Here is a 25,131-nt window from a genome sequence, read left to right as displayed (position 1 = left end):
CACAAACTAGCTAAGCTGGCTGCATTCACTGAGGTAAATTATAATCATCAAAAATAGTATAATATTCACAACAATAACGGTTAAAATAAAAATACTGTCATTTGTATAACAATGGCGAAATGTATTACTTACAGACATACGTAAACTCCTCCATCGTTAGTTATGACCGCTCTGACTGGTGGTGACGTCGTGCGCGAAATGACAGTTGGGTGTGTGATCATCGCTCTCCGCTTCCTGTGAAGTGATGTCGATGTTCCCTTATTCCCTATGCCGTGCGCAGTGCCCTTCGAACTGAACATGTTCGCTCCCTTCGGATTAGAATCTAACTTAAGATGGCGGAAAACCCTGTGAAGTCCACTTCGCAGTCCACAACGCACCTCTAGAGCGACGTTGTTGATTGTTTGAGCATGTGACTGTGCGTTTCTCCTTGTTTTCTATTGTTATGCGCAGCATATTTCCCGTGCGCACAAACACAGCCACAGACAATGAATTGTTTGTTTGGTTATCGAAGAAGAGCATGATGTATTTTGTATAAAGTTTTTTTTTTTTTTTTTTTTTTTTGTTATTAACTGCTTTGAGGATTGGAAATGCACAATTCATGCATACAAATCTGTATTAATAAATACAGATGATTAAAAGACCAATGCAAAAAACGAAATTCATGCCTGCATTTATTAAGACAAACCTAGTAAAAACGAATGCAGTCTATACACTGACTTGGCTGCTCTGTGAAATGTAATACAACAGTACCACCTACTGTCTAAATGCATTAACATTAAAAGGTGAAACTCTTGCATAGACATACAGTGCTATGCATAAGTTTAGGCACCCATGCTAAAGTTGACTAAAAAGAGGAATAAAAAATCATCTTTTGGAAATTGAACTTAATGCCTTAATTAAAAAAATTAGGAAAAATCCAACCTTTAAAGGGGTGGTTCAGGATTTTCAACATCGGACCTCATTTTCAAGTGAGCCTGTTTGTCATTCATCAGTGGAGACAGTTTTAAAAAAAATTCATCCAGTCCTTACTTTTGGATAGTTCGCTGGTGCTAGGCTAGCGCGAGTCAACGGTAGATGCGTTAGCCTGCCATTAAAAACAGTTTTACCCACTCCACAGTACACCAAAAGCAAATAAATTATATAACGCCAGACTATCGATGTAAATGTCTGTTGAGAGAATAATGTTAGAATTCAAACTACACTTGCATCTCAATGATCGCATTACATTTACAGGAACTAGTTTCTCAGCAGTGGCGGAATTTTACTTTGCTCCGGTTAGTACTGCGCCGAAAAGTAAACACAGAAAAGAAGCGCACTACAGTCGGGACGTCTAGCTAGCTAGTAGTAGTCTCGGTTGCCTAGGTAACTTAATATCACTCCGCCGCTGCTGTAGACTGTGCTAATAAACACAGGGAACAAAGTATAACTATTGCAATGCGATGAAAGGGTAGTTTGATTTCTAACATTATTCTCTCAACAGACATTTATATCGGTAGTCTGGCGTTATAATTTATTTGCTTTTGATGTACTGTGGAGTGGGTAAAACTGTTTTTAATGGCAGGCTAACGCATCTACCGTTGACTCGCGCTAGCCTAGCACCAGCGAACTATCCAAAAGTAAGGACTGGATGAATTTTTTTGAAAACGGTCTCCACTGATGAATGACAAACAGGCTCACTTGAAAATGAGGTCCGATGTTGAAAATCCTGAACCACCCCTTTAAGGACACCAATTTTCTTTGTGAATGAATAATTTATCGTAAATAATTAATTTTTCTTCCTTAAAATACAGGGTGCATAAGTTTGGACACCCCTATGTTAAATTCCCATAGAGGCAGATTTTTATTTTTAAGTATTTAAATTTTTTTTTTTTTTTTAATGATACTATGCATCCTGATAAAGTTCCCTTGGCCTTTGGAATTAAAATAGCCCCACATCATCACAGCCTTCACCATACCTAGAGATTGGCATGGTTTTATTTCAGTTAGCCTAATAGCTAGTTTGATTTGCATTGAGAGCAATGCAAATCAAACTAGCTATTAGGCTAACTGAAATAAAACCAAGAAATGTTTCAAGAAATGTGTCTTAGCAATTGCGAAATACTGTATTAGACATGATGTACATACTCACACAATAAAACACTTGATGATAGGCCATCATCTGTACAATCGCTTTTTGTGTATGACATTTCCCACTATTTAAGTGCCAGGGCCGGATTAACATAAGGGCTAGGTGGGGCTGAAGCCCCAGGGCCCGCGGGATTAGGGGGCCCGTGATTGAGCAAATGAGATTGTTAAATCATATGTGGTTGATTTGTGTATAATAAAATAACAAGAAGTTATTGTAAAATGTGCCTGAATTATATAATTTACCACCCAATCAAGTTAACTCTACAATTTGCGCCATGACATTGGGAAACGCCTCTTTTCGCTCGCTGACGCTGGAGTTCAAAAATGATGAAAAAAAAAAAGTGATAGTGGTGCACAAAAAAGGAAAAACAAACTCGAAAGGCAGAAAAGGGGATGCAAAAATTCCTAAACTAACTAACTACTTTGGATCACTTTCATCTGTGCCCATGGAAGACCCCGAGTGCAGCGGCAGCAGCCCACAGTTAGCTTCACCCTCCCGTCACCGATCCGCTTGTTTTATACGTCGAAGAAGGTAAGCAAGCAGCTGTAATGAGTTAAGCATTATTTGGATGGTAATTGTTTCTCGTGGAGTCGTAAGGTATTTTCAAAATTTATAGGGGCTAATAGTCTGTGATTTAGGCTAATTGCAGTCTGAATCCAGAATGTCAGTGTTTTTTCTCCCACCACCCACCCGCGTAAAAATCCCCGGCCGAATTACTGTTTTTTGACGAGCATCAAGGTCCAATATCCAAGGAGGAGAGAAGAAGCAAGTTTGTAAATGTCAGTTCAAAAGTTCATTCTTAACCCTCTACTGCATGCATTTTGATGGAACATGATAAAAATTATTCCACGTCGTTTCTTGGCTCATTTGGGAACATTTTATTGATTTATTAAAAAATGTCCCTCCCCCTACTGCTCCCCCCCAAAATATTTTTGTGTTGCCTGAGGGCAACGTTGTGCAACAATGGTAAATAATCATAGAGAAAATTATCATTATACAATTCTCAGAGAGCAATATAAAAATAAAAATAAATATGAAAAAAATGTCAAGAAATCATTTAAGTAAAAAGGGAAAAACACTTGAAACATCAATATATTTTATTTGATACAGATCTGTATCAAATAAAATATATTGATGTTTTAAGTGTTTTTCCCTTGAAACACTTGAAACAATTACTATAGTAATTTCATAGAAATAGAAAAGAGTTCCAGTAGCCTAGCCTACAAATCCGAACTCTGCATAAGTTTGCACAATTCCTATTAATCAGGTCTGTTGCCTATACACAAATTTAACTGTTTTTTGTTTCCCAATATCCTTAATTTCTCTACAAGCTGAACTCTTTCACAGACAGTTTGTCCATCCATCAGATCAAACCACAGCTGTGCAGATGTGAATAACCGAGACCACAAAAGGTTTCAACTCACAATCTGGAGCTGCTAGTGTGTCACATGAATTCTGTCAATCACATACAACCTATATTTGAACTATATTGTTTAAGGAAGGATAATAAAAGTGGACAATAGTTGTTGTAATACTAAATCTTTATTAAAAGTCACCAAAAACATTCACCTAGAGTAATTTCAACAAAGCTTATGAGATCATTCTAATGCATACAATGTGGTGCTAATTATTATTTTGTTTAGAAGCCATGAATTGAATTGAATAGATCAATAAAAATATATATTTTGTGCAAATACAATCAATAAAAGTACAATTGATGAAAAACAATCTGTTAATAAACAGCTGTGCAAGTATAGGAAATCATATTTATACCAGTAAACTTCAGCAAACGTATCTGGAACTAAATCTTCTGCTCAGTTCACACTGTTGGTCTGATCTGACTCCAGAGGTCTGACAGTGATGTCTGGTCTCTTCTTCTCTGATCATCTCACTTCTTGTAGATCTGATGTCATAAACCAGCACAGCAACAGTAGCCACGCCCACCAGAGCAGAGACGACCAATCGAATCACAGCTTCAGTGAAACCACAACAGTGGATGTGGTCTGAAATAAAAAAAGAAAAACACTGAATCAGAATTGTGAATTTACAGTAGTTCCTTTTTTCACTTCTTTGTTGCTAGTATTGTTTAAAATAATGAATATAATATAATTCTAGAGTCTTCTAAGAGCTTCAGCCCCTTGTTTAACCTCAGCTCTTCTGGAAACCTGTGATTATCTTTTTTTGCACTAATGTTTTCTAATGCAAGAGCCCACTCATGCTCACACACACACACACTCTCGCTCTCTCTCTCTCTCTCTCTCTCTCTCTCTCTCACACACACACACACACACACACACACACACACACACACACACACACACCTGCTTCATGTCTCTGACGCTCTTCTGCGGTCTGTTCTCTGTTCCAGTTAAATCACAAAAGGAAAAACAGCAAATGAAGAATTCAGATGCAAAAGCCTCTAAGTGCTATCTGCAATTTTCTTTTAAAATGAGCATTTTTATCAAGCTCGAATATTTAGGTTCAGTAATTTCACTTTAATGACAATTAATAGGTCATTTTAATTGCCATTAAAGTGAAATAACTGAACATAAACATACAAGCTTAATAAAAATGATCATTCTAGAAGAAAATTTCAGATGGCACTTAGAGGCTTTCTGAAGTTTTCAAATGCACTTGTGTGCACAAATAGTTCAATCTTTCTGAATGCATGAACTGATCAAATGTAAACCTTGAATGCAATGTAAGTCGCTTTGGATTAAAGCATCTGTCAAATGCATAAATGCATTGTTAATAAAAAATCTTGCAATTTGAATTGGTTTATGTGGTTGATGGTTTAGCACCCATCAGCAGTAACAAAACAACACTTATGAATATGTTTGGTCACAACTGCACGAGTGTTTCCGTTCTGACATAATCTGTTAAAGCTTTACAAAAACTAATATAGCACTGACTGAAAACATTTAACAGAGTAAGAGTGAGTGACGTACCTGAACTTGGCTGATAGAGTTCAGTAATGTTGCTGTCATCAGTCTGATTGATGGTTGAATTGTTCACAGCACAGCTGGACGACAATAAATTGGGGCATGGCGATCTTTCTGATGATGAAGAATATTGTGGAGTCACTGATAATGACAGATGTTACTGTGACGTTAGTCTCACACACTTATGATCTTATTTTATAGTAGATCCATATTTTAAATGGAACTAAAGCCATTGAGACATCATACAATTATGGAATAGTGAAAAGAAAAGAAAAGAAAAGAAAAATTTTAAAATATTACTATTATTCTCTACTAACCATAGACTGTGAGATTGAAACTCTTGTATTTGGTTTCTTGGCCGGCAAGTGTTAGTTGATAAAGTCCAGTTTCATTGGTTCTGGTGTTCGTGATGGTCAGAGATCCGGTTTGATCCAGTTTCAGTCTGTCTTTGAATCTCTCATCATACGTAGAGTTTGATTCCATGGCTCTGTCAAATTCAGCGATTCTTGTGCTTCCAAACGTCCACTGTATCATCAAATATTGCTGGGTTTCAGGAACATCAGAGTTTAGAGTGACAGAATCTCCCTCCATCACTGACACTGACTTCACTGATTCTGTCACATCTACAGAAAAGGGGAACATATTTTGTAACAGACATGATGTTTGTTATTAATGAGCAGACTTACAGTTATTAGTGATTTTAGTGTATTTATTTATAGACATTTTCTTTAGTGAATGTTTAATTAATTGCAGTAAACTTTTAAAGAATAACAATAAAAGTTCAGGAGTTCAATGTCAGGTGATTTTTCTCCAGCACTTACTTTCGTGTGCAAACAGAAGTGAAACTACAACAATTATTTCTGGATAAGACTGATTTAAAACTAAATATATAATTTTGTTTTGGAATTCCTTCCGCTAAAAATCGCATCATGTCTAATAAATTACGTTTGTAAAATATTAAAGAGATAAGAAACTGAGAAACGTTTAACGAAAACCAATGTAATGCGAAGTGTTTATTTATAAAATAAAATAAAATAAGGGACATCATAATTCACTCATAACTTACCAACCAGACGCCACAAGCACACGAAGAACAAAATAAAAGCATTAACCATATTTCTTGTCCGTATATCTGCCACTTTAAACACGCAGTAAAATCGCCCGTTCATATCACAAGCGACCACCTTGTTGCTGGTTGTTGTACGTCGTCAAATGTATATAGGTCTATAGTAGGCGTTCCCATTGGTTGCCTATAGCGGATGTCATGGCATGTTGTTCTAACCGTTTAAGATAGGCCTAAACGTTTTGTAGGAGGAATATTGTACATAAAATATATACATTATTATTAAAATATATGCTCTTGAGTCTTTGTCAGTAGGCTACCCTATTAAAAATAAAGATTCCAAAAGTGGGGTTTCATTGCGATGCTACAGAAGAACCATTTTTTAGTTCCCCTGTTCCAGTGAACAGTTTCTAAAATATTTTTTTTTTCTTGGCGTGAATAATATTTGCAACCTGGAAAAAACGTATATAAATAGGCAAATAAATGAATAAATCCACAAAACTCCTGCATACAATTCCTGCATACAAATATATAATTTAATAAATTAAATAAATATAAATAAATTAATGTGCAAATAAATAAATACAACATATGCCTACATTAAAATATATAATTTATTTAATAAATATAAATAATTAAATAGCAACATCTGGTGGTCACACTTTTATGGTTATGGTTTTCCCCACCATATCTAACAAATCAACAAGAGTGGAATCAATCTGGGATCAATACAGTTCTATCAAATTAGATCTATCATCTAAATTAATTGTGCCAATGAGACCACAACTCGTGTAGCCTGGTCAACGGATTCACGTTGATCGATAATATAAAATATAGCCTATGTGATCACAATTAGACGTGAGTAGTTGAAAAAATATTTTTGGAGTTCTGTTTTATTTTTATTTTTTAAAAAATTTTTAATTTAAGTTATAGAGAAGTAGTTAATCCTTTAAATAAATGTATGCCTTCATGCCAGCTGTAAAAAATACGTCGAAGCATCAGAGCCCCGGAATCAATCGTCCCATTACGTAAAATACGTAGGCTACGTTACGTTCAAAGTACAAGGTGTTTTAACCATAGACTAGAAACCACGTCATGCCACGCCCTGTGCTCGCCAGGACAGATTTATTTTTTACAGTCTATGGGACAGATCGACATTTCTGCTGTATATTTATTTCAAGTAGCTATAACATTAACCTGGGTCTTCTTTAAACGTCATTCACACCTTTGAGAAAAGTCTTCTATCGTACAGTCAAAACTTGGAGTCTTGTTTTTTGGGTTTTTTTTTTTTTGCTGTTTTTTTTTTTTGTGTGACTGTTTTGAGTTTAGTTTTCAGGCTTGTCAGTCTGTTTTGCTATAGCTTTAGGACGACAAACACCGGAGAACACAAACATATAGAAATCTCATTGATCATATTATTCAAGTCAGGTTCGTCACAGCTCTACAAAAACATTTGGAACGAACATGTTCCTCGTGCTGTTCTTATTGATGTACGGTAAGTTATGAATTTCGATTTCCTTTCGGTTTAGATTTATAGACATTTTTCATAGACAATGTTGTATGATGATTTCAAGATTTAATGATGACAGAAGAACTAACAAATCCAACAGAAATAACATACTGAAAAAAAAATCCTATTCATGATGAGAAAGCAATTTTTTATGCTAAGACGAGATGTATTTAACGTTAGGCCTATTTGAGAAACAACATAAAGCATTAATATTTGGCTATTGGTTTCAGAATGTATTTTTTGCTTCATACAGTACACAGTCGACGAAAACAAGTCTTAAATACAGTGTTGATTCTCAAGTAGGCTACATTGTTAATGTTTAGCTTGGGTGTGTGTATATGGTCTTACATTTTTATTATTTTTTTCTGTCACAATCTAAAAAGTTAGCCTATCCAATTTGTCATTTTCAGCAGATCACACAAATATTTCAATCGAATTCAATTGACTCTGGTTTTGTAGTACCCCTGAGAGGGAGTATGTTAAATCAAAGACTCAAAACGCGATGCTTCACAATCACAGCTTTACTGAGAATGAATAAAACAAAGCGCGAGAGCTCCATGACAACTAGAACACGCACGCACACACGTCGCGAATCAGATGCAACCATTTTAACGGCGTTAGTATTTATATTAATACATTCATTATTTCATATCATTTTAAAGTATTTGACAACATATGAATATTTAATAATTATTTAAACTGATTAATACTGAAATGGTCCCATGAATTAAACCTCAGAAAACACATTAGCCTATAACTCTTCAGCATATTACAGTTTCAGTAAAACTTGTTCTGTTTGTTTTCCAGGTGTGTCTGGTACAGAGACGGGTGAAACTGAGCCAGTGTCAGTGATGGAGGGAGATTCTGTCACTCTAAACACTAATCTGACTGAACTACTGAACGATGATACTATTCTGTGGCTGTTTGGACCAAAACACTCTCTTATATCTAAAATAACGAGAAAGGGCAACTTGACTTCATTTTCTTTCACCGGTGAGGATGTGGGATTCAGAGGCAGGTTACAAGTGGACGAAAACACTGGATCTCTCACCATCAGAAACACCAGAATCACACACTCTGGACAATATAAACTCTCCATCTCTAGAGAAAAGATTACGACAAAGATATTTAATGTTACTGTCAGTGGTGAGTATCTCAAGTCTTTTATTGTAACTTTAGTTGCTCTTCCACCGTTGGGCCTAACCGCTCCATTTGCTTAAGCTAGTTAGCATATGGTTTATGGATACGGAAACAAGTTTCTATAAATAGCGTGTTTAGTAAGCTACAGAGAAACTGTCAGCCAGGCCACAGACAAGTGACCAATCATGAGCAGCGATGTGACGTTCCACCAGCACGATTAGCCAAACATGCAGAGAATTTCAGGCTGAGAACGGTTTGTAAGCGTGCCATGCTGAACCATGCTCAAGTCGAAATGTGAACCGTTAATACCGTTCTTAAAACCGTTCGGCCTGACGATGGAGAAGCAGCTAATGGTCCGGGTTTAGATCAGTGTGTCAATAATTTGGTCATTCTGAACCCTGGATTATTTCACACTATTCATATTTACCCTGGGTTAGGAATTATGGTTATTGAAGTTTCATAATTTTAAACCAAATTTAAATGATTGTGTAAGCATTTATTGAGTGTGATTTTCCAGATTTTGCACCACACAATCAGGTTTTCATGATGGGACTAACTCTTTCAAAATTTGTGAAATGTCATGAAACACATTTTTGTTAATGTTCTGCTTGTTTTGCAGACATGGTTGGTGAGACGGAGGCAGTGAAGTCAGTGTCAGTGACAGAGGGAGAGTCTGTCACTCTAAACACTGATGCTGAAATGCACAAAGATGCTCTGATGCTGTGGAGATTTGGAGATAAAGGCATCATCCTCGCTAAAATCGATATTGAAACTAATAAAATCTCATTAAACAATACTGATGAGAAATTCAGAGATCGACTGCAGCTAAATCCGAACGGATCTCTGACTATCAGAAACACCAGAACCACAGACTCTGGATTTTATGAACTACAGATTAGAGGCAGTGAGAGTTCACGGCGATTCCTTCTTTCTGTCACTGGTGAGTCACTCTGAGTAACTGAAAGAGTGTGAGTGAGTGAAACTCAAAAAAGAGTGAGTAACTTTCAGTGTAATGGCATATACAGTACGGCAGGGTTCCTCAAATCCGGTCCTGGAGTTTAGCTCGAACCCTGATCATAATCTACCTGTGATTTTCTAGCGATCCTGAAGACTTTGATAAGTTTGCTCAGGTGATTTTGATCAGGGCTGTAGCTAAACTCTGCATTGGCACTGGCCCTCCAGGGCAAGATTTGAGGAACCCTGGCATACAGTATTATTAGCATATATTTGAAGTCATTTAAGATCATCACATTGACTGACGCTTTCACTGTCTCTCTTTATAACCAAAGATCCAGGTCTTCCTTGGGGTGCTATAGTTGGAATTGTTTTTGGTGTTTTAGCTGTTCTGCTGCTTGTGGCTGTGATTTACTATCGCCACAGAAACTCTAAATCAAAAAGGCAAACTGGTAAGTATTACGAAATTTAAAAGAGAATTTCCATTTTCTCCATAATACTGCTAAAGCATTTGTTATACTGTGTACACATTACATTATATTCCTTATTTTGAGCGACACATCTTTCCATTTCTATTCAATATCAAACCACTCATGGGGGAAAATAAACTCCAGCCCAACACTACAACAAACCATAATGAATTGAATCTTCACAATAGATAATGCTTTACAATGAACTCTGTTAGAGAGCTACATATAGCAGTTTATCTCTTCAATAAAATACCTTACTGACCTGTTAGTAATAAAAACAGCATCATCTCTGCATTGCTTTTACAGCATTTCAAATCCCTCAGTTCTCGTCATCTCCGTAAAGCCAAGCCGATGTTGATTCTTGTATTATTACGAGCTCTGTCGAGTTATTTTTTAGCCAGCAGACTCTCATTTGTTTGGCATTTGTTTAAAATGGGTGATTCCCCTGTGGCTGGAGATATAGAAGCTAGGCCTACATGTCAAACTTTAAAGCTCGTTTTGATAATACACCCCCACATGAGTCAAAGTACCGTAAAAAAATATACTAAAATGTATTTGAAATACATTTATTTTATGCTAAGTATACTATAAATACATTGAACGTATTTATGTTCTTGATATAAATACACCGCAAGTGTACTTTTGTTAAATTGGAACAACTCATTTTGTACTTATTGTACTTAAGTTATCCAGAAATAGTGCTGAGATATTTAAGTATATTTGATTGTGATACAGTGGAACTATTGCAAGTATACTTTAGGTACACTTTAAATATCTTTCATTTAAAGAACGATATTACGCAGAGTTCATACTATCTTTACCAATAGTGATATTAAAGCACATTTTACGCTTAATATTAAGAAATGTGCATTGTGAAATAAAGTTATAGGTTTTTTTCACTAGAGTAGTCAGAGTAACTTTTTCTCAATTTCCTGGGTCTGACGAGACATGTACGGGCGAGTGACATATGTATGACATATGTATTCATTTCCTATGAAAACCATACCGACAGGTTTAAAATATAAATGCTTATAAGTTTACCATAGTGAATCAGGGTAAGACAAAAAAAAGGACATTTGACACATCTGTTTTATGTATTTGTTATTAGTAAAAAGTATTAGTAAAAAGTATTAGTAAAAGTTTTCTTTCGTCAAATTTTTTTTTTCATTTTTTGAATAGTTTTTTTTTTTAAATGAAATGGGTGGAGTTAAAGAAAAAAAATGTAAACATGTTTTGTTTAACAAAATAAATGCATGCACAAAACTTACTGATCTCCAACTTTTCGCTAGTGTTACAACCCTTTCCAACTACTATTTCACTCAAAAATGGAACTTCTCCCATCATTTACTTAAGTCATGTTGTTTCAAACATGCTGTTGTTAATGTCACTCTTTTCCATTCAGCATTTCATAGTGATCTCAATGTTCAAGCTCTAAAAAGTGAAATAACCAAAAATGCACTATTGTGTTGTCCAAACAATTCATGCTATATATTCCAAGTCTTCTAACACCAGATGATAACTTTGTGTAACGGACACTGTTATTCACTGATAATCTTCCAGTTTTCCAATGTTCTGCCAAAATTATTGAAGTGCTGCAGTAGGTTTGCGCAATGAACAACTGTGAGTGTGCAGAACAGAGAATGAGATTTGAGATGTGTGGCATTACCAGTAATTTGTCAGTCTGTTCCTCACTCAGACGACTTGGAATATAGTATAGTCATATTGACTTTATGGTGTGGTTGGTATGAATGTATAATTGAGATGTTCACCTGCAGACTCATGAATACATTTCTGTTCTCTGTTTCTGTGTAGCAGAGAAAGCAGAGGCCATGAAGGAGAGAGATAAGATAGAGTGGGACTATGAAACTGAAGACAATCTCATTGGAGGGACCAAAAAGCCAGTGGCAGGTGCTGCACTCAAAAAAATAATATGTTGGCTTTAATTAACTTTATGTCAACAGGCCACACATAACTGGGTTACGTTAAACAAACATTATTTATGTTACTTCAACATCATGGAATTAAGTAATTTTAAGCGACCCAATTTAGGTAGTCTCAAAGTGAATTTTTAAAGGCTAACATGATTCAGGTATCTTTTATATTCATTCATCCATTAATATTGTAAGGGGTTTACAGTTTAGGACCCAAGACCAGATGTTTGAAAGAAGACCCGGAGTCAGAATTATAAAAAATAGAAGAAAAGTTTTACTAAAGATAGTTTTCAGTTTCATCAGCAGAAGTTCAGCTTCAAGACTCACACTGGAGTTCGTAGGCCGCCCCGCTTACAGTTACACAGATCACAGCAGTTACACCATTTCCAAGGTCTCAGCTACGTCATTGCTTACAGGTTGAATGATTCTGATTGGCTAAGAAATTGATAAAGATAGTAATTTTCCACACATATACAGATAGACAGAAGCATATCTCCATAGATTATGCCGCTGACACTCGGACCCTGAAGTTAGGCACATCGTGACCTTTCAGGTCGGGGATTTGGGTTGCTGGTTGCCAGCATGTCTCGAACAACAACTCAGTCAATCTCCAACAATGCCAGTGGTTCCTTAACCTGTAAGCAAGAAGACTGACACACACACCGACACACATCTTTTCCAAGGTTGGATTTGGCCAGGCTCTAACTATAAACTGGAGTCTCGTCTCAAAACATCAAGATAACAAGTTCTTTTTCCAAAGGATATAGGACACTTTAGTCTAAATGGAAACTATAGGCTTTAACTGACAAATGGTCCCTTAAACTATAGACTTTAATGACCCCAATGTGTTTTAACATGTTGAAGACCTTTCTCAAACACAAAGCAAGTCCTTATTTAATTTCTGGAAGCCGGGATAAATAGGCAAGCAATGTTACTACATTCAAATATCAAATACTGACATTAAAGAATACATGAAAAGAACATTTCAGTAATCACACAGTAACTTCTATAACAAAGTAAAATCTCCAGAGAAGTCATTCAACTCATGTGATATTTAGAAGGAAAAATATTGATTAATACCTTGATGATAATCACTCATTACATATACATTGAAGCAGCAGTGGATTCCAATCCACCCCTTCAATATTTAACTTATTTTAGTGATACATAATACAATTGATAGCCTATAGCTAGCTATTTGCTAGCAGTAGCACATATTAGCATCTTAAATGCTTACATGCTCTTTCAACCAAAGCAGTTGAGAGTGATTGAATCAGTCCACATCCAAACAAAATGCTCCACTCTTCTCCACACTGGTAACTCACTGTAAGTTAAATGGTTCTATCTCAAAAAACATAAAATAACTCTTCATTTTAACATTTACTCTCTCTTAATTCAACCAAATGCAAAGCATGCTGGGAACTAACAAGCACCGCCCACTGGCACCCAGTTTCAGTTAATGCAACACAAATCATTCATGCAATCCAACACAAACGGATTAAGAAAACTTAAATTTTACATTTATTTAAGCAGATTGAACACAATGAAATTAAGTTAGGACAAAATGGCAGTTGGCGTCGCACTATACTGCCACCCTCTGGATGTAAGAATTGTTTACTTAACATAAATGGTTTGTGTTTAGACAATGTGTTAGGATGTTGTACTGTTGAGACAATTATGTGGACCTTAATAGAAAAAAAAAAAAAACATTTCAAATCAACAAACATAATTATTATTTTTGAGTTTGGTGGGAGATTCAGTAGCAAAATGAGGCTGGATAAACTAACTGGAGATCTCACTATTGGTAACATTAGAACCATTCACTCTGGACTCTATAAACTAAAGATCAGCAGTGGCCGAAGAACCATATACAGTCTTACTGTCAATGGTAAATCAACTCTTCCAATGTTTTAATAATCATGCACTAGTAATCAGTTTTGGTAATCTGAAACTAAAGCTTTTTCAAAGTTCTCAAACTTGAATTACTTTTAGATTACTTGCAAGTTCAGGGCCACATTGAATTCATAATGTTATGTGAATATACAATTAGGAGATTAAATTTGTAATATTGCATGAATAAATTAGGTACATTTTAGGAGAATCAACTCACATAATGATAAAAGGCATGATCAGGAATCATAGATAGTCAAAGATTAGGGCTGGTTTGACAGTAGCAATTTCCCAATTTGAATTAATCTTCATTTCTTGAGGCTACATTACTAGCGTTTTTAAGCTTTTTCCCAATGTTGCTTATCCACACTAAGATGTCTGAAAATGCTTAAATCGCCTTACTCACAATAATGATATACTGAGTGGCTGTAAATAAAAATAAATCTATAGAGGAACATTTTGCAGTATAATAAAAATTCATTAGGCTATATTTTTACTTGACTACCATAGTAATGTGTCTGAATGTTTGAATAAATCTGTAATGAAAACAGAACTTTGATGCCTCTTTTTAAATGTTTATATTTAACAAATTGAAGTAACAGAAGTAGCTTATTTTATTAAAAGAAAATATATTAAAATGTTTAATAAAAAAAAAAAAAAAAATAAGTCTTTACCAAGTGAGACATCATTATTTTAATATTTTCCTTAATAAACATTGACATGCTGTTCTACATTAAATATTGTGAAAAAGTGAAATAATTAAAGTGAACTGAATCAAATCATGAAATGCCCAGCCCTATAAAATATAGTTTGTAGTTTGTGAAATTATTTATTTTAATAAATCTTTAAATCATTCCATGGCCTAAACGTTTAAATACTACTGCATATTCTGCATCATTATGACTTTATTCTAAACTTAAATTAACCATAAAAATAAAAAAAAATATGACTTTGCTCTGGTAAAAAGCTTAATATAATTATCATACATTTACTATAACAACATTCCTATGAGCTGTTGTTAGTCTAAAAAAACCTGCAAATTCTTTGGAAGTCACACAAATGTGTTTTGTGGGATTATTTAAAGTTTTTATACATATTTCCATGTTCAGTTGAAGCCTTGTCACATAAATTCTATTAAAGTGTGTACAAACAGTGTCTTCTCATTGAACAATAAAAAATATAGTAGTGTTGTAAAAATGAATGCATTTTTTCAGTTGTACAGTACACATATTTAATGCAATTAATGAAGCATCCGAATTTTCCAATATTTTTAAAGCCTAATACATTTTGAAAATGTATAGCTTTCAGTTATACTGTTATTCACTTATACTGTAAATGGCTATAGTAAATTACTAAAATTGAGAGAAAAGAAATCGAGACATCAGTAGCAGTATTGGTATTGTGATTTTAATTAGTTAAAAAATGATTGAATGACAGCACTAAAGTATAGCCAATTTTGGACATACCTCATAAGAAAAAAAAAAATAGCGAAATAGATGGTTCTGCTCATGAATGTTTAGTTTTCTTGCACCCTTATGGGATTAAAAAAATGAAAATGAGGTTCATGTTCAGGAACATGCTAAAATAGTAATAAAAAAAATCTAAATGTATTATTTCAAATGTATTCAAAATGAATTCAAACATTTGTTTTTCTGTCTTTCTCTGTTTCTGCTGCTGCTGTGATGTGAAGTGGGTTCAGTGTCAGTGAAGGAGGGAGATTGTGCCCATCTCCCGACTGCTGATACAATACAGCCAGGGGATCTGATACTGTGGACGTTTGGAGCTGAAAACCGTCTTCTTGTTAAAGCTGATTCAAGAACAACTGTTAATAAGAGATTTAGAGACAGAATGAAGCTGCAAAAGACGACTGGATCTCTGATCATCAGAAACATCAGAACTACAGACTCTGGATATTATAAACTACAGATCATCAACACAGATCAGACCACATTCAGCAGATTAAATGTGACGGTCACTGGTAAGTAGAACAACATTTATTAAAAAACAGTCCTCAGCAGTTTTCCAACAGTGCTTTCCCGTTCCAGATTATGTGAGCAGTGCAAATCACTAGTTACCGTAAAACTTCAAATAATAGCCTGGGCTTTTATTTTCCCACATTGCCGAACTGCACCGGCTTGTATATGAGACAGGCCTTTAATTTAGTGTTGAGACTTCACCCTGTGCTGCAATATACATTTAGTTTTACATTAATTTACAAAAATCAGTTGGTTGAATAAAAAATGTTCAGGTGATTCTCAATTCATTCAGTTAAAGGTGAACTATGCAAGTTTTTTACCTTAACTGAACAACTTCGGAGTCATTGGAATGGTTATATTACTTTTTTGGGGTTGAATGGTGGTCGCCTCTCACCCCCCCATCGCCTGTGAGCGGAAAAACCACCCTTGCAACTTTGAGCCGGTGTTGTGCCGAATTTCGACCCCGCCAAATTATTACCGCCCCTACTGTTGGTAGGTTTAGGACTCGTTGTGGGGGAGGGGTTAGGATTAGGGGTGGGGTTAGGATTAGGCAATCAGGTAATGACTTCAACGAGGGCGGTAATAATTTGGCAGGGAGGGAATTTCGAAATTCGGCACAACACTGGCGGGCCGCTGGCCACAGCGTCAGAAAGTATTGGGTCATTCTATATTTAGGGGTACATTTCATGTCAGCCAAAAAGTCAGGAAATAAGTATTCTTTTTTTTTTATCAGTAAACTAGGTTGTTAAATAATATATACCCTTAATGTGCTAAATTTGTTATTTGGCAAGCTTAAGCTCTAATGGTTTTTAAAATATGTTAATGAAAATTAACATTTGATTCAATATTTTGTCAACTGTGTTACGGACAAATGCTGTGTGAAACATGAATTACATGAATAAAAACATGAATTCAAATGAAACATGAATTAAGTACCACATGTTTGATAACACATTTGTTTGAAGGTTTTTGAGTCTATTCACCAGAGTTTTTGAGGTTATCTCTCTAACTGATTTGTAAATTTGAATTTGGGGCTTCATAATGGCCGTTGTGGGATGATGTCATGAAGGATGAAACTTTTCTTCAACATAACTTCACAGTATGCTGCATTTTAGTATTATTCATCATCCTTACCCAAGATTGCCATCTCCAGAGATATAGTTCACATTTAAAAGATTTATGACATAAAAACCACACATAACACAGTTGACAGAGAAAGTAACACAGTTGACAGGACACATTAAAAGGAAAAGAGAAAACCTTCTTTAAGATGATAACTTTCTTTTTATTCAACAAATAAATATATATATATACACACACACACACACACACACACATACATATATATATATATATATATATATATATATATATATATATATATATATATATATATATATATATATATATATATATATATATATATTATAATGTTATTGAATATTTTATATTATTATCAAGTTAAATGAAGTTTTATAATAAATCATGACACTTTGGGTTCAATGGGTTGTAAGGACTGATCAGTCATGACTAAGCAGAAATAGACATGTCATTGTCAAGTCTATAATAATATAAGTCAATCATGAGGAATTCTGAATGCTTTATAACCCTTGACAAATGTGAATATATAATAATGTGTATATTATGTTGTGGATACTGAGTTCATAGAAAGTGTGGCCGTGATGAGATCAGTTAAGTTTATCCATTGTAATGCAAATCATGGTTTTTGCCAATTTGTAATTTTGTGTAATGTAAATGTAATTTCCATATAATGTAGTGTGAGCATAAATTGAAACTGAATTGCCAACATTGTCAAATGTGTTAATCCTTGTCAACTGTGTTACAGTTGATGGGTAACACAGTTGACGGGTAACACAGTTGACATTTCGGCCATTTTAGGGCCTTGTGCAAACTGCTGGCCTTGGACTAGTTAGTAGTTGACCTTGATTAATGTTTTTATATTCTTTCTCACACATTTATAAATATAACATGTGACACAAGTTCACCATAACATGTTGATAACACAGTTGACGATCAATTAATCTACTCTATGCGCAGACAATAATATAGATAATATATTGAAGAGGAGAAGTTATGATTTACCACACTGTCTTCACATTTCCCTCCAAAAAAGGAATTGCATCAGAGTGATGTTGGACATGTGACTTTGGAACAAACCATTGCTGATTTATAGGGGTTTTTATAGGGAGTAACACAGTTGACACTGATTTCTCGGACATACACAAAATGGATAATTTAATGTAGATGCATGAGCAAAATATTTTTTTAAACACTTTTCTCAGTTAATGATTATTTTGGACAAATATTTATAAGAAATATATACAGAAACATGCATTCTAGAGCTAATGTGAAAAGCAAAACCTCACATTTACCAAATCGGACAGCACAAAAACAGCAACTTCCAGTATAGAATATGCCATTTTTGCAAGATAAAAGATGGGTATCTGGTGGATTTTTGTATTAAATGATTTAGAAATGTCCCCTGATATACACTCAACACTGGTGTACCACAGGGCTGTGTGCTAAGCCCGTTCCTCTACTCCCTCTTCACCTCCGACTGCAAGCCTGTGTACGGATCTAATTCCATCGTCAAGTTTGCGGACGACACTACGGTGATTGGTCTCATCAGCAACAACGATGAGACTGCCTATAGGGAGGAGATCAAGCACCTGGCCACATGGTGCACCGAAAATAACCAGCTCCTCAACACCACCAAAACGAAGGAGCTCATCGTGGACTTCAGGAAAGTGTCAAGAGGCACACACGACACCATCCACATCAATGGAATGGCTGTTGAGCGTGTCTCCAGTTTCAAGTTCCTGGGGACCCACATCTCGGCGGACATGACCTGGACAACCAACACCTCCAGCCTGGTCAAGAAGGCTCACCAGCGCCTCTTCTTCCTGAGGACACTGAGGAAGAATCAGCTTTCCTCCACTATCCTGGTGAACTTCTATCGCTGTGCAATAGAAAGCATCCTGACCAACTGTGCTACAGTGTGGTATGGGAGCTGTTCTGTTGCAGAGCGCAAGGCACTGCAGCGGGTGGTGAAAACCGCCCAGCGCATCACTGGGACTCCACTACCTGCCATCGAGCACATCCAGAGGAAACGCTGTCTGCATCGAGCTCGCAGCATCCTTAAGGACTCCTCTCACCCAGCCCACAGACTGTTTTCTCTCCTGCCTTCCGGCAGGCGTTTCAGGTGCCTCCGGACCAGGACCAGCAGACTAAAGAACAGTTTTTTCCCCAGAGCTGTCTCTTTATTAAACTCCAACCCTCATTGATCCCACTCCCCTTATATACTGATTGACTCTCCTCTCCCTCCTCACACCTGCCTCCATTTTGTTATTTGCAATACTATAATGTTCATTTGCACTGCTGACTGTTATTACAGTAACAACTGTTTACATATGCATCTTGCACTACTACCTTGACTGGAATATGCTCATTTGCACTGCCGACTGTTTATTTACAGTACCGACTGTTATATATACATTGCAATATCGTACCTTAACTGTAATATGCAATTACTTTCCACTGCACTCACTCGGATAGCTTCTGTCCAAACTTTATTTGCACTACTTTAAATCCATTGTTATACTGCTCATTAGCCTAACTTATACATATATCTATTTGTAAAATTCTGTTTATAGTAATATCCATCTGTATATTATGCTCACATTCTGTTTATAGTAACAGCCATCTGTATATATATTCATAGTACATATCTATCTGTAAAATTATGTTTATAGTAACAGCCATCTGTATATTATATTCAGTACATATCTATCTGTAAACATTCTGTTTATAGTAATAGCCATCTGTATATTATTATATTCAGTACATATCTAGCTGTAAATTCTGTTCACAGTAATAGTTATCTGTATACTATATTCATAGGACAATCTATCTGTAAATTTTTGTTTATAATAGTATTCAACTCTATATTTATTCAGTACATATCCATGTTCTGCACTTATGAACCACTGTATATCCTGCACTTGCTGCTATTGCACTTCTGGTTAGACCTAAACTGCATTTCGTTGCCTTGTACCTGTACTTGTGTAATGACAATAAAGTTGAATCTAATCTAATCTAATCTAATATAAAAGTGATCATTGATTGAAGTGAAAAGTTCATGATATTTTAAAAAAAATTATAAAAGAGTCCATGGACATGACATGTACCCCTAATTATAGAATGACTCTATTGCATGATATCAGGTCTTGCGATGTAACGAATTGCTTTACGGCAAAGAAATCTGTTAAAATTCTGTCATTATTGCGCTCCCTCACTCTGTTCAAACCCAAATGAAGAAGACGTTTTAAAGAATGTCCCATTTGCTTTGTTGTCGTTGATCTACTAGCCTCTGGTATCTGAGAGTCGCCAACATGTTTTTCGACAGTGTTGTCAAATATCTATTCCGAAGCTGTACGGGGAGCTCTATAAAGAAACCTGTGAGCAAAAAGCGAGAATACAGCGAAGAAATTCCCGGAACTGCATTAACGGACGCTCTGAGATAAAGTGAATTCAGACTGCAGACTAAGCAACGATTGTATTTAATTGTACAGTACAATCATAACATAGTACAGACATGATCTTAATTCCATAATGTCCTTAAACATAACAATATTGCTAGCCATAAACTGACAAAGTGTGCGTCCGGTGTGCGATACCTCGAGTTGTCATAGACGCGACGCGCGCTAAAGGCCTATTTATACTTCTGCGTCGAACTGCCGCCGTAGCTACGTCGTAGGCTGTGTGTAGCGCGCATACCCTTCGGCGTACCCTGACGTGCACCTCTCCAAAAATGTAACAACGCGTCAATTCTACGCGGACGCAAGCGCTGTGATTGGTCCGCCAGAACCCCTCACTCGGGGTTTCACATCCCTAGGTCCACAACGACGCAGAAGTATAAATTAAAACCAACACGTTGCCTACGGCGTATAGGCTCGGCGTAGGTCCGACGCAGAAGTATAATGAGCCCTTAACTCTCTCTGCCTGCCTTGTTTGCGTTAACAGCTCCCGTCCGATGCGCAGGGCTCTCTTGCGTGCACAATCTGCACAATAGAACTGGCTTAAACAGACGATCTGATGAGTTTTAGAAGATTAAATACAACCCGAAACTAAAAAACAGACCGGGCCTCTATTTGAGACCGGCCTTTATTTATCCAGACAGGCGTTTATTTGGGACTCGGCTATTATTTGAAGTTTTACGGTAGTTAGTGCGGTTCATTTGAATGAGTGTGAACGCTGCCATCCGAACCAAACAAGCAGATCGAGACCACTAAAAAGTGGGTCTCGTCCGCTTCCAAACTAACTCTGGTGCGCTTCGAACGAAATATGAACGCAACATAGACCAGCGACATGTAAACGAACCAAAAACCGGACATGATGTGACCCTAAAAAGGAACGAATGCTCAAGCATACCTGTTTTTTTCCGTCATAGTCATAATATGGCCCCTCACAGTTCAGGACAGGCATCAGAACCGTGTCTCCTCGCGGCAGATCTACATTTGTGTGTGTGATGGAGGGATTGCTGCACCTGTTTTGAATTATTTACACATTTGTTCAAAATACCGCCATAGTTTCGGCTGCGGACACACAACGAGCGCGTTTATCCCGGAACACAGCATTGGTTTGGATGTTTGGTGAGTTCTGTCTCAAAATATACATGATAAAAGCCAACCAGTCAGATTGTGAACATATCCCTATGCCTTTAGGTTCAGTGTTAAAAATGCCAATGTGAACTCTAAGCGGATCAGGACTAAATGTGTTTTTTTTTTTTCGGACCAAAGGAACCAAGCTAATCGAACTACAAGTGTGAACAAAATCTAACATTTTTCTTTACATTTTTCAAGGAAAAAGATGTGTAGTTATTCATATTGTAAAAATATTAGCTATATTTGTTTTTGTTTAGTGTACATGTTTAGAAAATCTTGAGATTGTGTAGCTTTGACATCATTCATATGTAGATGTAAATGCAGCAAAAGCATTTCTTTCTCTTATTTAAATTTCTGGGATTTGTCTCTTTATTTTCTGTCAGATTCCTCAGGAGACCGAGTGAATGAACCAGAGACGTCACTGCTGTTGTCTCGAGATGTTCCTGATGGAAAGAATGAGCAGCAGAGTTCAGTATAATGCGATAAGACACGCCCAACACCAGTGTCAATCACTGTGACATCATCAACAATCGAGCTCAACAAAATATTTCTGCTTTTATGAAAAGGAGAAATGAACCCGTGTGCTGGAAAAAGATGGAATGAGTTCTTGTGTGATGAGCACATGACTAACAGCAGGTTACAGAAGACACGTGTTGAGTCGAGATACTGACACTAATCTAGGGTGACCAGATGAGATTGGCTGAAAGTCGGTACGGTTTTCGGAGTGGGAGGGCGGGCTGCAGGACGACTCAACCTCCACGGACAGTTTTTAATGTTTTATCAGACAATAACTACTCAAGATTTTGCTTTCGTATAATTATTGGGACAATTAGGGCCAGATTCGGGATTCGGGACAACAGCAGCTTAAGATTTCGGGACTGTCCCGAATTTTTCGAGACGTTCGGTCACCCTACACTAATCTCACTGCTGAAGAACTACTGAGAACTGATGAAGCACGAGAACATGTAATATGCTGAAGAGTTATGTGTTTTTCCTGAGGTTTAATTCATGGGACCTTTTCAGTTCATACAAAGAGTAATCAGTTTAAATAATTATGAAATATTCATATGTTGTCAAAACTCTACAATTAATAAATATGTTTAGTTTATAATTAATATGCATTAATTAATATCTTTAGTAAATTCAAGTGATGTTAAAAATCTAAATGTTAACACTGTCAAAATGGGTGCATCTGATTGGTCGCGTGTGTGCGTGCGTGCGTGTTCTCGTTATCAGGGAGCTCTCGCGATTTGCTAATTGCTTCATTCTCAGTAAAGCCAGAGCCCATCTACAGAGAGCCTGGCCACGTCCTATTAAGTCCTATTGTACTGAATTTTGGTTGTAGTTCCACCAGAGTTCCACTGGGGGCAATCGCCCATGAGTGCAAAATGAATGGGAGTCTATGGAGCTAGACGCCAGCTAACTGTCTCTTTCACCCGATTGCTGTTGAGAAATCTCAGATTTGATTGTAGGTTTTGCAAGTTCAACATGGGTTATAAATCGAAAATTGAATGAACGAGTACTTATGTCCTTTCGATTTCTTACAGGTTGAGTTGTTGTTGCCCATAACACACTAGCATTCTGCTAATGAACGCTGATTGGTCAGTAAAGGACTTGAAAGGCTTGATGGCATCGTGGCATCCGAAGTGGGACCAGAAACAAAACAAAACAAAAACTCTTCTAGCGCGTGTGTTTACCTGTGTCAGCTGTGTTGTCGATGCCTCGAGAGAAAAAAAAATGCAGAGTGCAAAAGCACCAAAGTGACTGAAGGATTGCCGTAAAGCAGTATCTCTGGTCGTACGATGTGTATGACGTCATTGACAGTTTAAAAGACTTTTTAAAACAAATAAGTGACTCTAAAAAATCTAACACCCAGCAATGTGTAATTTCTTTGCATCTCCTTTCGAATACAACATTCAAAATTATATCCTGAGAAAAGTGGATTTTGAGAGGTATAGCTCCATAGACCTCCATTCATTCTGCACTCGTCCTATGAGCGCCCTCATATGGAACCAGACTGGAACTGCAACCAGTTCAGAAGCCGGAAGTTTACTGAGAGTGGAACTTCTCCCCTTATTAGACATTCTCTGGTAAAGCTGTGATTGTGAAGCATCGCATTTTGAGTGGTTACTGATAAACATACTCCCTTTCAGGTATATATAACGTACATTTGCACACAAATGTATAGTATGTTTTATAAATAAATTCAGCTAAAATATTGTGTTTTATAAACGTATACATTTTAAATTGCAATATGGGTTGAGTACAGCATTAAGCTATTGGCTAAAAAGCAAAAGAATGAGATGATTAAATATAAATGTTATTTGAGAGTTATTCTGTTTGGTTAAAAGATGAATGTGTGATTATATCGATATGTGTGTTTTAAAGGGATACTCCACTTTTTTCGGAAATAGGCTCATTTTACATCTCCCCCAGAGTTAAACAGTTGAGTTTTACCGTTTTAGAATCCATTCAGCCGAACTCCGGGTCTGACGGTACCACTTTTAGCATAGCTTAGCACAGATCATTGATTCTGATGAGTCCAGTAGCATTTCTTTCAAAATGACCAAAGAGTTTCAATATTTTTCCTATTTAAAACTTGACTCTTCTGTAGTTAAACCGTGTACTAAGATCGACGGAAAATGAAAAGTTGCGATTTTCTAAGCCTATATGACTAGGAACTACTCTCATTCCGGCGTAATAATCAAGGAACTGTGCGGCTGTACCATGGGTGCAGCAGGCGTAATGATATGACGCAGCGCCTGAAAATAGGTCTAATAGGTTAGACAAACTTAGTCCCGGTCACGTTGGAAGAAGTTACCGAGCTGGGGACTATTTTCAGGCGCTGCGTCATATCACTACGCCTGCTGCACCCATGGTACAGCCGCACAGTTCCTTGATTATTACGCTGGAATGAGAGTAGTTCCTAGTCATATAGGCTTAGAAAATCGCAACTTTTCATTTTCCGTCGATCTTAGTACACGGTTTAACTACAGAAGAGTCAAGTTTTAAATAGGAAAAATATTGAAACTCTTTGGTCATTTTGAAAGAAATGCTACTGGACTCATCAGAATCAATGATCTGTGCTAAGCTATGCTAAAAGTGGTACCGTCAGACCCGGAGTTCGGCTGAATGGATTCTAAAACGGTAAAACTCAACTGTTTAACTCTGGGGGAGATGTAAAATGAGCTTATTTCCGAAAAAAGTGGAGTATCCCTTTAAATGAGATGCAATTTTGTGAATACAGGGAGTGTAAATGCTTTAATGTAAGATATACACTCAAGTAGGCTTCTCACTAAAGCTGTGATTGTGAAGCATCGCATTTTAAATGGTTACTGATAAACAAACTCCCTTTCAGGGGTACTACACAGAGACACAATCCTCAGTTAAAACATTCGCTGAATTCACTCAGGACGCATGACTCTTACAAATGATCTATGGTG

At 36.5% G+C, this 25,131-nt stretch overlaps 2 protein-coding genes across 2 annotated transcripts; one reads left to right on the top strand and one right to left on the bottom strand.

Annotated features, from left to right (window-relative positions):
• Positions 1-3,656: 3,656 nt before the first annotated feature.
• On the bottom strand, positions 3,657-6,288 carry LOC311295915 (uncharacterized protein). The gene is made up of 4 exons (XM_084417480.1): positions 6,137-6,288; positions 5,388-5,693; positions 5,077-5,184; positions 3,657-4,131 (listed from the first exon to the last, which is right to left on the bottom strand). Exons 1-4 carry the CDS (start codon positions 6,237-6,239, stop codon positions 3,911-3,913), a joined length of 738 nt encoding a protein of 245 aa, XP_084273606.1. The 5' UTR covers positions 6,240-6,288; the 3' UTR covers positions 3,657-3,910.
• Positions 6,289-12,024: 5,736 nt separating this feature from the next.
• LOC311295921 (uncharacterized protein) lies at positions 12,025-23,561 on the top strand. Its single transcript, XM_084417490.1, has 3 exons — positions 12,025-12,115; positions 15,719-16,006; positions 22,072-23,561. The coding sequence occupies exons 1-3, from the start codon at positions 12,037-12,039 to the stop codon at positions 22,164-22,166; spliced, it is 462 nt and encodes a 153-aa protein (XP_084273616.1). The 5' UTR covers positions 12,025-12,036; the 3' UTR covers positions 22,167-23,561.
• Positions 23,562-25,131: the final 1,570 nt, after the last annotated feature.

This window comes from Rutilus rutilus (genome assembly GCF_951802725.1).
Source record: "Rutilus rutilus genome assembly, chromosome: 8".
NCBI classification, from domain to species: domain Eukaryota; kingdom Metazoa; phylum Chordata; class Actinopteri; order Cypriniformes; family Leuciscidae; genus Rutilus; species Rutilus rutilus.
This window is presented reverse-complemented; position numbering and strand designations above follow the sequence as displayed.